Below are 14968 nucleotides of genomic sequence, written 5' to 3' on the forward strand. Positions count from 1 at the left end.
ATTGAAGAACAAATGCTTCAAAGGGAGTGTCGATAGGTTGGCGTGAATTGAAGTGGTTTGGGACTTCTTTTTCTTTTTTAGGTAGGTAGGTAGGTCGGTCGGTAAGTACTTTATGTATGCGAATGAATGCTCAATTGCTCAATGATTGTGGTGCAAGGGATGTCGTTCTTCTTGTATGGTCGATATAGATCTTCCAGGATCTATTTGAATAAGAGTTTATAGATACAACACCTGGTAAAGATCTATCGAAGATTCGTGGATTGTGGAGTTGGGTGGGATAGAATTTAAAGAACAGACACCGAGAGGAAGGAGGTGGAGGCACTTGGAGGGTTGAGTAATACAAGGATGAAGTACGTGCGAGCGTGCCCATGTGAGTAGGGATTAGGGATTGAGCCAATCCGAGGTGGATTGTTGTTGTTGTGAATTAAGTTTGGAAGTGGGAGTGGAGAGGGTTGGAGGGAGGAGGGTTAGAGGGTTAGAGGGTTATCCAGGGAAGGCGTTGAGGTGAGTGAGGGTATGGAGTAGGTCGGTTGGTATTTCTCACTATTAAACGAGCAAGAGCAGAAAGAGAAGAAAGAGAATAAATAGATTCAAATAAAATAGGTGAAATGGAAATGGATATAGAATATAGAATTATTAATAAACTGCAAATGCTGCATACAATCTGCTGGATACTAGATCGGTATTGTACGTACGCTCGATCAAGGTTTTTATGAATAATGACCGACCGAATTCTTGGGTCTCTGTTTAATACCTCGACGCAAGTAAGGTCTGATTCAAGGTTCGACGCTGGATGAAGGGAGCGACGACTGGCTTCACCACGAATCCACGAATCCACGATATACGAAGTTTTATTAACCTCTTTTCTGAGACAATTATGGACGCGGCTGCCAAAGTAAGCTATCACGCTATGTTTTGTATGAGTGGATCCCAGGGAAAAAAGGGAAAAGAGGCGATGAGTGAGGACAGTCAGATCCCTTCTGATTTGCCTTGGGATGAAGATGAAGGGAACAAGGATTCAACACATATGTACATGCTAAGGCAAAGAGAGGGAAAGGCGTAATCAGAAGATTAACTCAATATGGTCAAGGGTCAAATGATTATGCATCTTTCAAGCCTTTTCCCAGCGAGAAAACTTTTATGATGCTGAGTGGACTGGGTAGATGGATACATAGCAGATACTCCGTAGATAGATAGATAGACAGACAGATACTTCGTAGATAGCTGTTGGTTTTAGTTACAACTAGCCTTACCGGGCATACCTACCTACCTACTTATTACTACTTACTTCCTAGCACTCTGTCCATATGCGAGTGGAGAGTGCTATGCTGCTGCTATCTGCACTTCTGCTTGGGACTCTGCAACTAAAATCATTCTAGATCGCAGCAACTGATGGAGAAAGCATATCGACATAATCTAACCGTCCATATTGGTCAAAATGCGTCGAAAATGACTAGGGATGCTATGCTTCTACTCGGCAAACATGTAGGATGACTCCCAAATGTTTCTCCGGAAGCCAAAACCGATCCATCTAGATCATGTGAGGTGGGGATTGGATTTGTGTTTCTGCTCCTCATTACGAGGTGAAGACTCAAGACTCAAGAGAGAGACCTTCAGGCCAGAGGGTCTGGAGATAGATAGGGTCTGAGGAGAGCGAAGGTGGCTTCATCAATATTAATTCAGCTACCTATCGTTATCCATATTTCCAAATATCATAATCATCACAAACTGCTCCCCACGCTTCGGATTGATAAACGGGTGAATGAGGGATGATCCAATGTTTGAGGAATTTTGGTACAGTCTGTCTGTCTATCTGTCTGTATGTGCGTTTATCCCCATCTCTCGAGAGAAAAACAAGGAAAGACATAGCGGTCCCAAAGGCTGTACATGTACATACAGTATATCCTACCAGATTTCTACCTTATGCGCTGGCAACAAATTTTCATGCAACCGGTAGTCAGGTAGTCAGATCAATATAAAAAGATGAATACTTTCATAAATCTTATTTGTCGAAATAAATCATTTGCCTCTTTGCCTCCTCTCTTCCTCTCTTCCAAATATCGCACAGTCTCAACTTTTTTGGTCGTCCTAGAGATGACCCTGATCTTCAACTTTCAATTGGTCCTGACATAGACTCACGGCGTTTGATAGTCGCTGATTATCTTTTACCTAGAGAGATATGAAACGTTCCAAAGTCGGTTGGTCAAAAGAGCTTGTGCGCGCGAATGGTCGGGGGAGGCGTGGCTCCGGAAAATGGCATCATAACTCAGATAGCCTTAGGGATTTTAGCTGTCAGTGCCAAAGGGAAAAAACTTAAAAAGAAAGTCGGGAAAATGGTACGGAGTAAAGCGTCGACTAGTATGGAATAGTAATTTCCATCTTGGAGTTTGGTTCACAAGTACGGATCATCTGAATATTCCAGACTTTATATGTTCTCATCTACCGACTAATACCTGCTATGTCATGCCTACGTACATACCATTGTCGTAAGAAGAAGAATCAATTCGAACTGCGAGAGAACAGAAGAACGATTCGTAGGATCGTATCGACAGCATGAACCTGCCGATGAGCTCTCGCTAAACTACCGTATGGTTATGGCTAGACCATGCATCACTTCAGTGGCGGCGACATCCTGCAACTAACTAGGTACTCATTACAACAAGTTTATCTTTCCTCCGGCCTCCAACCAAAAGCTACCCACACTTTCGTGCAATCCACAACTATATAAAGAAAGCTACATAACAATCTATGCCCTGATAGTAAGTAGCATCGAGCCCAACATGAAAAGGGCCCAAAAGTAATCGCCGAGTAATAATTGAACAATATGGATAAATAAATAAAACTCTTCGACGGGGAGATTCTCCATTCGATTTGCCGCTGTCAATGGGCATGATAGAATAACCGGTACCATTCAGTTGATGATCTTTTGTTGATGATTCTGTTTGATGTTTGAGAATTGGTCCAATGATCTAATCCTAATGACCGTAGATCAATTATGAAACTTCAAGGGTCGCGAAAGCATTGACCAAAAATAGGAGGATATTTGTACCGAGAAAAGGAATCATGTCGTGAACACTTGTACATATGCACTACTGGAAAAATCAAAGTTTACGTTGCTTTCCAAAGCCGCAAAAGATCCGTCCAGATTTAGATCCATAAAAGATTGATATTCGGTATGTCTGTTTCAACTCCTCTTTCGCGTCGTCTTTTGTTTGTTTGACAAAGATTTTACGCATCATCAGTCTCGCTGTCTTTTCTTTCTTTTGGCCTGGGTCAGTGGCACAACACAAAGTATCATTCATTTCCTTTTCAGCATGATCTACACTATATCTGAAGATATGAGCTCACCTGTCTGAGTTCATCTGAAGAAGAAATAAGATTCTCCTTATCAAAACTCGTTTCATGCATTCTTAATCTCTTTTTCTCAATGCTATCACTGTTGCCTCGATATTCCTTGTCCTTCAATCTTTCCTAGCCTATCATCTTTTCAAAGACCCTTTTCATTCCTACTGATCTAAACATAGTATTGGCAGCATGTGAAGCCCCCACAAATCAAAATATATTATAAACATTGTTTTCATATTTTGGCTCAGGGGTGGTGAAACCTCCGCCCCCATTTGACACCTTGACTTTCCAAGAGCCGGAGGAATTTTGCGACCTTGCCCATGGAAATATATCTTCAATATGGCTGAACCATGATACACCGAAATTCTCTGTGCTTACAAACTCAATGCCCAGGCCAAGAGGTTTTCAAAGTCCTCCTGCTGACGTTTGACTTCGTATTCATGATTCCGCACAGATGGACAAAAATCGGTAACTCAAGAAGTGGACTGACTAGTGGGTTCCATACCAAGTCGTCCCGCCGATACAAATTTTGATCATGCTTCACATTGGGATCTAGGACTACCCCAGCGGGATTAGTGGGAGGACCGAGAGAGGGTATGCACTCTCTCCCGGAAACCTCGAGACAGTGCGACAGATGCTAACGACCTCGGACCACGAGAGATGTAGCTACCAACACGTACCGGTACCACGAAGAGTGGTCGTAAGCTTGAGGAAAATGTATCCAAACTTGACATACGAGATGAATCATGCTGTGGAATCCATATCTATTTCACGAGTGCGGTGCTTCGGGGTGACATCAGAGAGTTCTCGCTTTGGTTTTAGATACACAGCCTCGTAGAAGTAGAGTAAGGCTGTGGGACTATAACGAGTACTGGCAGTGTTTACAGTAGGAGAACAGAAAGTGTCATTCCTATATGAAGAGAGTAGTCATATCATTTGTCATTGTCTAATCCTAATCGAACTTGGGTAGAATTCCTCAGCTTGAAGGGAAACTCCAAGTTGTATGTTGTAGAACTTCAAATTAGATGCTGCATATAGATATACCGCATTCAGGATGATAAAACGCTATTACCCGCAAAATAGGAAGCTTCGTATCCCTCACTTTGTACAAGGACGATATAGCTCCAGACATGTCGAAAGGCCCCAGAAGTCGATTGCTACATAGCTACAAATCACGTGATATAGATACGGTCTACTCTTAAGTCATCAAGTGCAATTCGAAGCTATGGCTTGCCAGCCTTGGACAGCGAATTACAGCCTTGGGCTCAACGACCATGAGGTAGCTCATATAACAACGACGGATGGCTCTCGACCCGTCAAGCGGCTACGTAGCCGCAAGAAATCTACAAGATCTCAATCTCAATGAGATTGCGCTTCCTATATTTAATGTGGAAAAGGTACAACTTCAATTCTCTATAGCCTCCGACTTCGTAGCGGCGCAGGTTGCAAATAATGTCCTGGTTTTGGCACTTTCGAATGGCAGGATTCTCCGAATCGACTTGGACAATCCTGCAGATATAGATGGTGAGACTTTAAAATGTTCTGTCTCTTCGACCAGCTAGTTGACTGTTAATCTAGATATTGATCTCCCCAAAAAGACCTCGGAAGTTGGAGTGATACGGCGCATGTTTCTCGACCCAACAGCTTCACATTTGATCATATGTACTTCGCAAGGGGAAAACTATTACCTTCATACACAATCCAGGCAGCCCAGGCCTCTTTCACGATTACGAGGCGTGTCGATAGAATGTATTGCTTGGAATCCCTCGTTGCCGACATCCTCGACCAGGGAAATACTCATTGGGACGTCGGATGGAATGATTTATGAAGGGTATATCGAAACAGCTACGGAATTTTACCGTAAAGAGGACAAATACCTAAAAGCACTTATGAGGCTTCCAGATGGACCTGTTACCGGACTGTGGGTGGATCTCGTTACTGGTAGACCTGACGCCAAAGAAGTTCGACGAGTAATGGTAGCTACACAAAGTCGGGTGCTTCACTTAATAGGCAAGATTGGCCGGGTGGCACATGAAGGAGGTGCATCAATATTTACACGGCTTTTCGAGACGGAACAACCCACGGTTCATGAGTTGTCTAGGATATCTACAACTGCAGCTTCTTCTCTTGTGGTGTCTCCAAATCATCCCGACTCTGCGTCTATGGAAAGTTTGACCCCAGATCGTACCTTTGCGTGGCTATCATCGCAAGGTGTATACTACGGTACATTAATGACCACACCAGCAACCTCGGATTTAGGTGCAAGATTGTTTACCGAGGCGAAATTGTTACCTAGATCTCAATTGCCAGCTTCAGAGAACTCGATGGGTCGCAAGAAGCCAGTTCCAGATTCAATCGACTCGATTGCATTGACTCAATGGCATATTCTTCATCTGATTGGGGGACGTGTTGTTGCTGTCAATCGACTGGACGATAGAGTGATATTTGATCAAGTGGTCTTGGAACCTGGTCAACAAGCACTGGGACTGTTCGCTGATCAAGAGAAGAACACATTTTGGCTCTTCACTACACAAGAAATTTATGAAATTGTTGTCACAGACGAAGATAGAGATGTATGGAAAGTTATGCTTCAGACCGAACATTTTGATGCAGCCTTACGTTATGCTAAAGGACCAGCTCAGAAGGATGCTGTTGCCACAGCATCTGGTGACTATCTCATTAGTAAAGGCTCATATCTTGAAGCTGCGGGGGTTTATGGAAAGAGTAGCAAACCATTTGAACAAGTTGCACTCACATTCGTTGATAACGACCAGCAAGATGCCTTACGAAAGTATCTCCTTACAAAACTCACAACCTACAGAAAGGCCTCCATTATGCAACGTATCATGATTGCAAGTTGGCTTGTTGAGATTTTTATGTCGAAGCTTAACTCTCTTGACGATACGATCGTCACTAAGGCAGAATTATCTGAGAATTTGAATCCTACAGAGACGAGAAATCAATTGGACACAATTCGAGCTGAATATCAGGATTTTGTCACAAAATACAAAAGTGACCTTGACAAGAAGACCACCTACGATATAATTAGCAGTCACGGCAGGGAAGATGAACTCCTTTTCTTTGCTAGTGCTGTAAACGACTACAATTACGTTCTCTCCTATTGGATTCAAAGAGAACGTTGGAAGGAGGCGTTGGATGTATTGAAGAAGCAGACAGCACCCGAAATCTTTTACAGATACAGCAGTGGACTCATGACACATGTGGCCACTGATCTTGTAGATATTCTTATAAGACACTCGGAATTGAAGCCTCGGAATCTCATTCCTGCCTTACTGAACTACGACAAGTATTTTGAAGGGTCTGTTTCTCAAAACCAAGCTATTCGTTACCTTCTACATGTCATCAATCACCTAAACTCAACCGATGCTGCCGTACATAATACACTAATTTCAATTTATGCCTCTCATCCATCAAAGGATGAATCGGCTCTCCTTTCGTATCTCGAATCACAAGGTGACGAGCCAAGTTTTGATTCAGACTTTGCTCTTCGACTCTGCATTCAACACTCGCGAGTCCAATCATGTGTACACATATATAGCACTATGGGGCAATATCTGCAAGCAGTGGAACTCGCTCTCGCACATTCAGAGATAGATCTCGCCTCACTCGTTGCCGATCGCCCTCTTTCAAATCCCCCATTACGGAAAAAACTGTGGCTCGCCGTGGCGAAGAAAGTCATTTCTCAATCAAATGGCATCAAAACCGCCATTGAATTCCTCAAACGTTGTGATCTCCTCAAAATCGAAGATTTAATTCCTTTCTTTCCAGATTTCGTCGTCATAGACGATTTCAAAGAAGAAATATGCGCGGCGCTAGAGGATTACAGTCGTAATATCGATTCTCTCAAGAAAGAAATGGACGAATCATCTCAGACGGCTACCAATATTAAAATTGATATCGCCACTCTCGATCAACGCTATGCGATTGTGGAACCGGGAGAAAAATGCTACGTGTGCACCTTACCGTTGCTGAGCAGACAATTCTTTGTATTTCCTTGTCAACATGCTTTTCACAGCGATTGTTTGGGCAAGAGAGTCATGGATCAGGTGGGAGTGGGTAGGGCAAAGAGAATTAGGGAAGTGCAGATGTCGATTAGCAAAGGTATGGTTATGGGTGCGAAGAGGGAGGCCTTAATTGCAGAGCTGGACGGTTTGGTAGCTAGTGCTTGGTAAGTCTGTTTTTTGCATGCTTGTGGCGGCTCTTGTCTTGCTAACTTAAGAAACAGTATCCTTTGTAGCGACTTTGCTATTAAACGAATTGATGAACCATTTGTTACGTCTGCGGATGACAAAAACGAGTGGGCATTATAGGTGGATATGGCATCACATATACTTAATATGCTAGTTTATCTGAGTTTGTGCATTTGGGAGGAGTTTCTTTTGAGCTATTAAATAGATGTTTATTATGATGAAAATTACTACCACCCTCACACGGGTTTACAAAGACAACAGTAAATCAAGTGAAGGAAACTTTATCAGGTTGACCAGCCATCGCACCACCATACCCAGAGACGATACTAAAGCTTCTGCTTATTTCGGACAAAGTTGTTGACTAAACGCTACCAATCCCATTCCCTCATTAAACACCATAACTTCCATACTCAACCTCCCATCTTTAATTTCTTTCGCCTGCGCTCTCATAAACAACCACTTCGCTCCTCCTGGCGGCAACAATTTCTTCATCTCAATACTCGCCGCTAGAGAAGTAATCATCGCGGGAGCTCGGTAAGATCCAGACTCCGCATCCACAATCTTTGACACACCCATTTCTCGCTCTCTCTTCTGCTCTGTTCTAGTCCTGCTTGCACCGTTGCAGCCTGTCCTCTCGACGCTTTTCCGGGTAAAAGTTATCGAGGATGGGAAAGGAGATGTGGAGGAGGAAGCTGAGGGTTTCGTTTGTGGAGGTTGTGGAGGGGTGGGTGGGGGTAAGCTATTGATTGCGGAGATTGGGGAGGGGGGATGAAGAATTTGAGATGGGAGTGTATGTTTTGGAAGGAGGAGGAGTGGTGGGGGGTTTGGGAGGAGATTTAGTGCGGGGAGGGGGTGGTTGTGAGGTGGGGGATGCGTGTTGGTGGGGGGAGGGGTGCAGGGTCTGCGGGATGGGGAAGGAATAGACTTGGGTGTGGGAGAGGTTTGTGAGGCTAAGGGAGAGGGAGGGTCTGGGTTTGTTTGGTTTGGTCTGGTTTGGTGAAGGGAATGGAATGGAATTGAGAATGAGGAGGTGAGGGGAAAGAGAGTTTACTTCATAAAACCCATCATGCATTCTTTCCCTTTTTGACTAACAGTAACGAGGATAGTGGAAGGGGATTTCCCGAGATGGACATCCCTGATACTTAGTGTTGCGATGGAGGGAAAGAGCAGACGGAGAATTGCCATTACATGCTTAATATATCGGGTTGATTGTATTCGTGATGTGTTTCGGTGAAGTATTTTTGGACTGCTGGTGCGTTATGGATATGACTAGGCCTCCGAAGATTCCTGGGGGAGGGGGTCGTGAATTAGGATTGGGATTGTGATATACGGAGGAGAGGACTTGGAGACATGGCACTTACTGGGGCCGAAACTAAATGAGCTGGGTAGGTCGAGCTCGTATTCTCCTTTTTTGATTGATGTGATGTTTTGGACTAGGACGTCGGGGAGGGAGGGTGGTGTTTCGATGGTGGTTTGCGCCATGGTGAAGTATGTTGTGAACAAGAGACGTTTGTTTGACTGGTTAGTTAGGTGTTGCAAGAATAGTTCTGTGTTTTTGGGAAATGAGATTGGGAATTGGTCTATTTATTTGAAATCGTGGATACTAGTACCGGTGAGTAGGTACCAACACTTACTGTGGATTCCAACTGTTTGATAGATATCTGTGAGCACAATAGATCCGAGGTTCGTTCCGGGATTCCTTGAATAGCTTATAGCTATGATGGTGGGAGAATGAATGTTACTTTTACTCAAGGTATCGTCGTCCGGACTGCAGCTCAAGGGTCAAAGGACTTCAATTCATTAATATCATTGGTCTATTTATATTGTATGAAATGGAACACTTCATCTGTCCTGAACATCGAATTCCATTCAAACGTTGAAGGAGCAAGTCTAATGCTGTTCCTTCTTCCCCTGGGTCCTAAAGAAAACTAGCTAGGTATACAAATGAATTATAGTGAAAGTGAAATGAACGGCATTCTCTATTATTATACTTGCTGCATTCCTCCGAAGACTGTATCCTAAACTTAGGGATAGTGATACGAGGTACCTCATATGACGCATAAACCTTCTACTTAAGTACAAACAATACCACGTACACTCTCAACCGCCTGTTCAACACCTTGGATATCCCGGCTATTAGTCTCGAGATCGAATCTTCTCAGTCCTCTCAAAGAACTAAGCTTGATGACATCCAGTAAATCTTGCAGAGACTTCTGAATCAGCTCATCGCTGTAAATGACATCAGGGTAATATTCCTGTAGTTCGAACTCCACCCTCAACCTCAAGTTCTGCAACCCGTCCAACCGTTCCAATATCTCTAAACACATTTTCCATTCTGAAAACTCTACTGTTGGGTCAGCTAGCCCCGTCTCGGTACTTGAACCCATGGATGCATTAACATCTATTTGTAGAGATTTTATCGATTTGAATCTTGAAGGAATAACGGTCTGTGAAAGGTAAAGTAATGTCTCGGGATTGTTGATATCAAACGTGTTGCAAGAATACAAAATGGGAATTCCTTGGTTGTATACCTGGCGACACGTGAGAAGAACAGCGAGGCAAGAATCAGAACGTGTATAGAATGGGGAGGGCCTTTGAGTATGGTGGCGCATCCATTCATATTCCAAGTACTTTCGTCTTTGGGCACTTGGAATGCAAGAGCGCTCAATGTCGTATTGAGAACTGGCTGCATGTTCGATATCATGAGGCTCCTTACAGCGAACATGCCCTAGTCTTCGACGACATAGGAGTAGATGGAATATGTTCCCACCTAGAACTTCCTGCAGAATTTTCTCCACAATCTGGGGTGGCAGTTGAAGGAGGCTTGCCGGTGTCTTTCTATTTCTCTTCCAGGTCGAAAAAACATTCGTCAAATCCCTCCTTCGTTCGGTGGGCTCAAGAGATAATTCTCGCTTTCTCCTTTCTTCCAACGGCTTGGGTTGATCTCTGATCTTCCTTTTACGAGCTTTGGCCATTTCTTTTCTTTGTGCTTTCCGAAGTCGATCGAAATCACCTTGTCCTCTTTGTCTGTAGATGCAAAATAAGGTGATTGGAAAACAGACGACTGCTAGTAGGATAATGAGAGCTTTTACACGAGGTTCGATTCTCTTTTCGTACCTCATAATGAGCAGTCTGTAGAAGTGAGTAAACGGACAGGATCTGTGTTCTGCCAATATTCAATACAAGTCAAGGCTGGAAGGTATCAACATTCGGAAAGATGTGAATTTTCTTTCGAACATGAGTTAATGACAATTACTTGTGTATTTGGTGTATTGAATGATTTGAATGTTTCGACTCGAAATAGGTTATAAGATTGAATGTATCACACAAGTTCCAAAGACTCGCGGCTGAATGTTGGGAGTTCTGATATAGGTATGTTATACGGGAAGCCTTAAAATGATTACTGAGCGAGATGATGTAGTTATGTGAGGATGTGGCACTGTGCATATTTACACGACCACAGCGAACCATCCCGATACTTAACGCAAGGCAGACTGATACGAGGCAGAGACTGGGTGTCCAATGTCAAATATACATACCCAGTAGCTAAAAAAGAAAGCAATAGGTAACGGATTCGAGCACTTCTCGGCTTGTTTAACGACTTAAAGGCTGCTCGCTGGCAGCGAATACATGGTTGGAAACCCAGTATCAATCGCGAAAGGCAGGCTGGCTCGGCTGGATAAAGGTTGTGCTAGTGGCTCACCAGGAGCAGGGGAGTTCGTATATAAGGAGCAGGTTACTAACCCGGGTCTTCTCTCGATAACTACTCCCTCAAACTAATGAGGATGTCTCGCATGAGACTTACGTGTCTTGTTTAGCATCGTTAAAGAAGAAGCATTCTTTTGAATTGTCTTTGAATATTTCAGATATCGATTCAATGTTAAGTTTCAAGAGACAAAAGTAAAAATACCTTGTAGTTGGTCTGCGTCCTACCTAGCTTTGCTAGCCCCGGCCTACCTAGGTATGGAGATGTGTGGCATAAAAGTAAACTATTGTGGCGGTGCATTGACCTCAGCCTTAAACTTTTCGAAGCTCTCAGTCCTATCTCAGAACCACAACAACCACATCCATCATAAAAATGGCCGAAGTCGAGATCACAAGTCCTCCAACCATGGCGCCGGTCACTGAAGCTCCGGAAGAAACTTCTACCGCCCTTACCACTACAAACAATGAAGCAGGCGCACCCGCCGAGCGCAAAGTTAAGAAAATCATCCGTCGAAAAAAGCGTCCAGCGCGTCCCCAAGTCGATCCCTCGACGATGAAGAGCGAGCCTCCTCCACAAACTGGTACTATCTTTAATATCTGGTATAACAAATGGTCAGGAGGTGATCGGGAGGATAAATATCTATCTAAGACAGCTGCTGCGGGGCGTTGCAACATTGCGAATGATACCGGATATACCAAAGCCGACAAAGTGACAGGTAGTTACTTCTGTTTATTCTTTGCAAGGGGGATCTGTCCAAAAGGTCAGGAATGTGAATATCTACATCGATTACCAGGAATTCATGATATGTTCAATCCAAACGTTGATGTATTTGGCCGCGATAAACACTCGGATTATAGAGACGATATGGGAGGTACAGGAAGTTTCATGAGGCAGAATAGGACGATTTATGTAGGAAGGATACATGCCAGTGATGATATTGAAGAGATTGTTGCGCGACATTTTGCCGAATGGGGCCAGGTCGAGAGAAGTAAGTTCTTTTCCTTCTCTCTCAAACGAGGCAATGAACATATGCTAATCTGTATTACCTAGTCCGAGTTCTGAATACGAGAGGTGTCGCTTTCATCACATATTCGAATGAGGCCAATGCGCAGTTTGCGAAAGAAGCAATGGCACATCAATCCTTAGACCACAATGAAATCCTAAACGTACGTTGGGCGACGGCCGATCCGAATCCGATGGCGCAAGCACGAGAGGTACGGAGAATAGAAGAGCAAGCTGCGGAAGCTGTTCGGAGGGCACTACCTGCAGAGTTTGTGGCTGAAATAGAAGGGCGCGACCCGGAAGCACGAAAACGTAAGAGGATAGAAGGAGGTTTTGGATTAGCAGGTTATGAGGCGCCTGATGACGTCTATTTTGCTAGAGGTGCCAATGCGGTAAATCCGGCGGGTAGACAGGGACTTGAGTTAGAAGAGGAGCAAAGACTCATGCTTGAAGCGGATGCCTACGAACAGACGGAACAGAAAGAAGAGAGTGGAGGTATATTTTCCAGTAGTACTTTGGCGGCACTAGAAAGTGCCAAGGGGTCAGTTGCGACGAAACCAAAACCCACAGCATCTGCAGGGCCATTAGTAGCTTATGATAGCGATAGTGATTAAATGGGGGATTAATGGAGTTTAGGAGTCGGTCAACTATCGTAGTATGGTCATGTATACTGTATAATATTCGGTCGCTTAGAAGAGCCAAAATTATAGGAGCTTTGTCTCAGCCTTGAACGCAGAAGTCATAAGGGAATAAAATGGAAAAAATGTACCAATGTCCCGTGATTGGTTGTGTTCTCATGATGTCATCATGCAACCATCAGCTATTGAAAATTCTCGAATACAACATTTCATGCCTCCCAATCCATAGATCCATAACCGGTACACTTTGACCCGCATCCTCAACCTTGGTATTCCACTCCCTCTCAATAGCTTCTTTGATTCCTATTTGCACCTCCTCACTCGCCAAAACCTTCTGGGCATGATAGGGCCCAAACATACTGGCTCTCACCGCAGCTGAAAGCAGTGCTTTCACATGACTTAACATAAATACATAAGCTGTTTGTTCTAGACTCATTCCCACAGTTGATGTAATGGCGCCAAACAAAGGAGCAAGATGAGCTGATACGGGCGGTATTTCTCCAGATGTTGTTTTGGGTGCCGAAGATATAGATTTTAGCAGCATGGAGAATTCCTTCAATGTATGAACTCCATCATCTGGAGCGGAAGTAGTCAACCCTTTAGACAAAGCAGCGGAAAATGATCGGTCCCAGATAGATAATAAAGCTCTTCCCTGCGCAATCGAAGCACGTCTTCCCACAGTACACATGATCGATGCATCTTGAGCATCATCTAGATCAACCAGATCTCTAGGGTTCCGATGCGCAGCGAGTACGAATGGGAGGGTAGTAGATGCATAGGAAGATAGTGAGAAGGCTAGGAAATCCGGGAATGATGATCTCGGTTTTGTGTGCGCGAGGTAGGATTCTAAACCACTACTGAAGGCGAATGAACCAAGTGGGAGGGCGGAATCGGAGAGGAGGAGAAGGAAATGGTTAGACTGGGGAGAGAGAACTAGTGGTTGGTTAGAAAGCTTTCATCCAAAGAGATGAGTATGTTCTCACCATTGTTGATAGCAATAGGATCTTTATCTTTAGATAATGGTGAGGATATAGCTCGATCGCCTAATCGGGCTTTTGCGACTGCTAGTTTCCTCTCCAGTTCCTGAATCTCATCCTCAATATCCCGAGATTCATTCCCTATATCCTGAGACCTATTCTCTATATCCAGAGACTCCACTTGAAGACTCATTGGGATATCATTCCACTAAATAACATGTGTGGTTGAAGTGCGTGCCGATAGCCATATCAATTCGACAAATCAGATGTGGCTGTAAGCATATTTTAAAGTGTGGCTGTGGCGGTGACTAGGCTATAAATCCAACGGATCCAACCGTTTGTCAATGTTTCATCTCTCGAACGACTTTCGAAAGTAATTCAAGAGAGCACTTCTAAGATCTGACTGATTTCAATTATTGGTCGAAATTAACGTAAAGCCTGGTTATATCTCACTCATACTAAACAGCCCCCATAAAACCTCATGTACACTCGCAGATTTTCATCTATTCTTGGCCCCCGTTCCTGCTCATATGGGAACCGGTGAGGCTGAATTTCTTATTTATGATATCCATAGGGCTTCGGCTTACCCAGAACACATCTGTCAAGTCCACGGTGTATTGATTCATGGATCTAATCTTAGATGTATTTTTGGATGGTGGCCCAGCACAATTCCCCCATGTTTCGGAAATTTGGATGAGGACAGGATCCTCTCGCTGAGCATCCTCTCAAGCATTGCAGAGTTTCCTTGGCTCCTGTTTGAGCTATTGATGTTTTGCACTGGTGTTGTTTACTGTTGGGGTTTGGATTATCTGAAATGTACTACAGCATGAATCACATGCATATTCGTCAAATTGGCGTGTGTTGTCTACCTATCCAACACGTACAACGTTGTCAGTGTAACGTCTTTGTTTCTCGGGTGTATATCTGCCAAGGCAGCACCCGTCAAAATTCGGACCACTCATCCAATTCGAGAACACCGTCAGAATTTGTTACACTTGATTTAGAGTCACACATGCACATCTTCATACTTCTAAGCGCTCAAACCAATTACACTGCAGCAAGATTCATTTCATGACTTGATATTGGACA

The 14968-nt window shown here is 43.9% G+C and overlaps 4 protein-coding genes across 4 annotated transcripts; 2 read left to right on the top strand and 2 right to left on the bottom strand.

Annotated features, from left to right (window-relative positions):
* Positions 1 to 4646: 4646 nt before the first annotated feature.
* On the top strand, positions 4647 to 7676 carry EAF02_010172 (uncharacterized protein; the record flags this gene model as incomplete). The annotated part of the gene is made up of 3 exons (XM_038906220.1): positions 4647 to 4869; positions 4924 to 7534; positions 7592 to 7676. 3 exons carry the CDS (start codon positions 4647 to 4649, stop codon positions 7674 to 7676), a joined length of 2919 nt encoding a protein of 972 aa, XP_038753947.1.
* Positions 7677 to 9628: 1952 nt separating this feature from the next.
* Positions 9629 to 10678, bottom strand: EAF02_010173 (uncharacterized protein; the record flags this gene model as incomplete). Its single annotated transcript, XM_038906221.1, has 1 exon — positions 9629 to 10678. The coding sequence occupies one exon, from the start codon at positions 10676 to 10678 to the stop codon at positions 9629 to 9631; it is 1050 nt and encodes a 349-aa protein (XP_038753948.1).
* Positions 10679 to 11634: 956 nt separating this feature from the next.
* Positions 11635 to 12878, top strand: EAF02_010174 (uncharacterized protein; the record flags this gene model as incomplete). The annotated part of the gene is made up of 2 exons (XM_038906222.1): positions 11635 to 12250; positions 12313 to 12878. 2 exons carry the CDS (start codon positions 11635 to 11637, stop codon positions 12876 to 12878), a joined length of 1182 nt encoding a protein of 393 aa, XP_038753949.1.
* A 202-nt stretch (positions 12879 to 13080) lies between these two features.
* On the bottom strand, positions 13081 to 14072 carry EAF02_010175 (uncharacterized protein; the record flags this gene model as incomplete). The annotated part of the gene is made up of 2 exons (XM_038906223.1): positions 13081 to 13835; positions 13886 to 14072. The coding sequence occupies 2 exons, from the start codon at positions 14070 to 14072 to the stop codon at positions 13081 to 13083; spliced, it is 942 nt and encodes a 313-aa protein (XP_038753950.1).
* Between the last annotated feature and the right edge of the window lie 896 nt (positions 14073 to 14968).

The sequence above is a fragment of the Botrytis sinoallii genome (genome assembly GCF_014898435.1).
Source record: "Botrytis sinoallii strain Bc 23 chromosome Unknown BSIN_024, whole genome shotgun sequence".
NCBI lineage: Eukaryota > Fungi > Ascomycota > Leotiomycetes > Helotiales > Sclerotiniaceae > Botrytis > Botrytis sinoallii.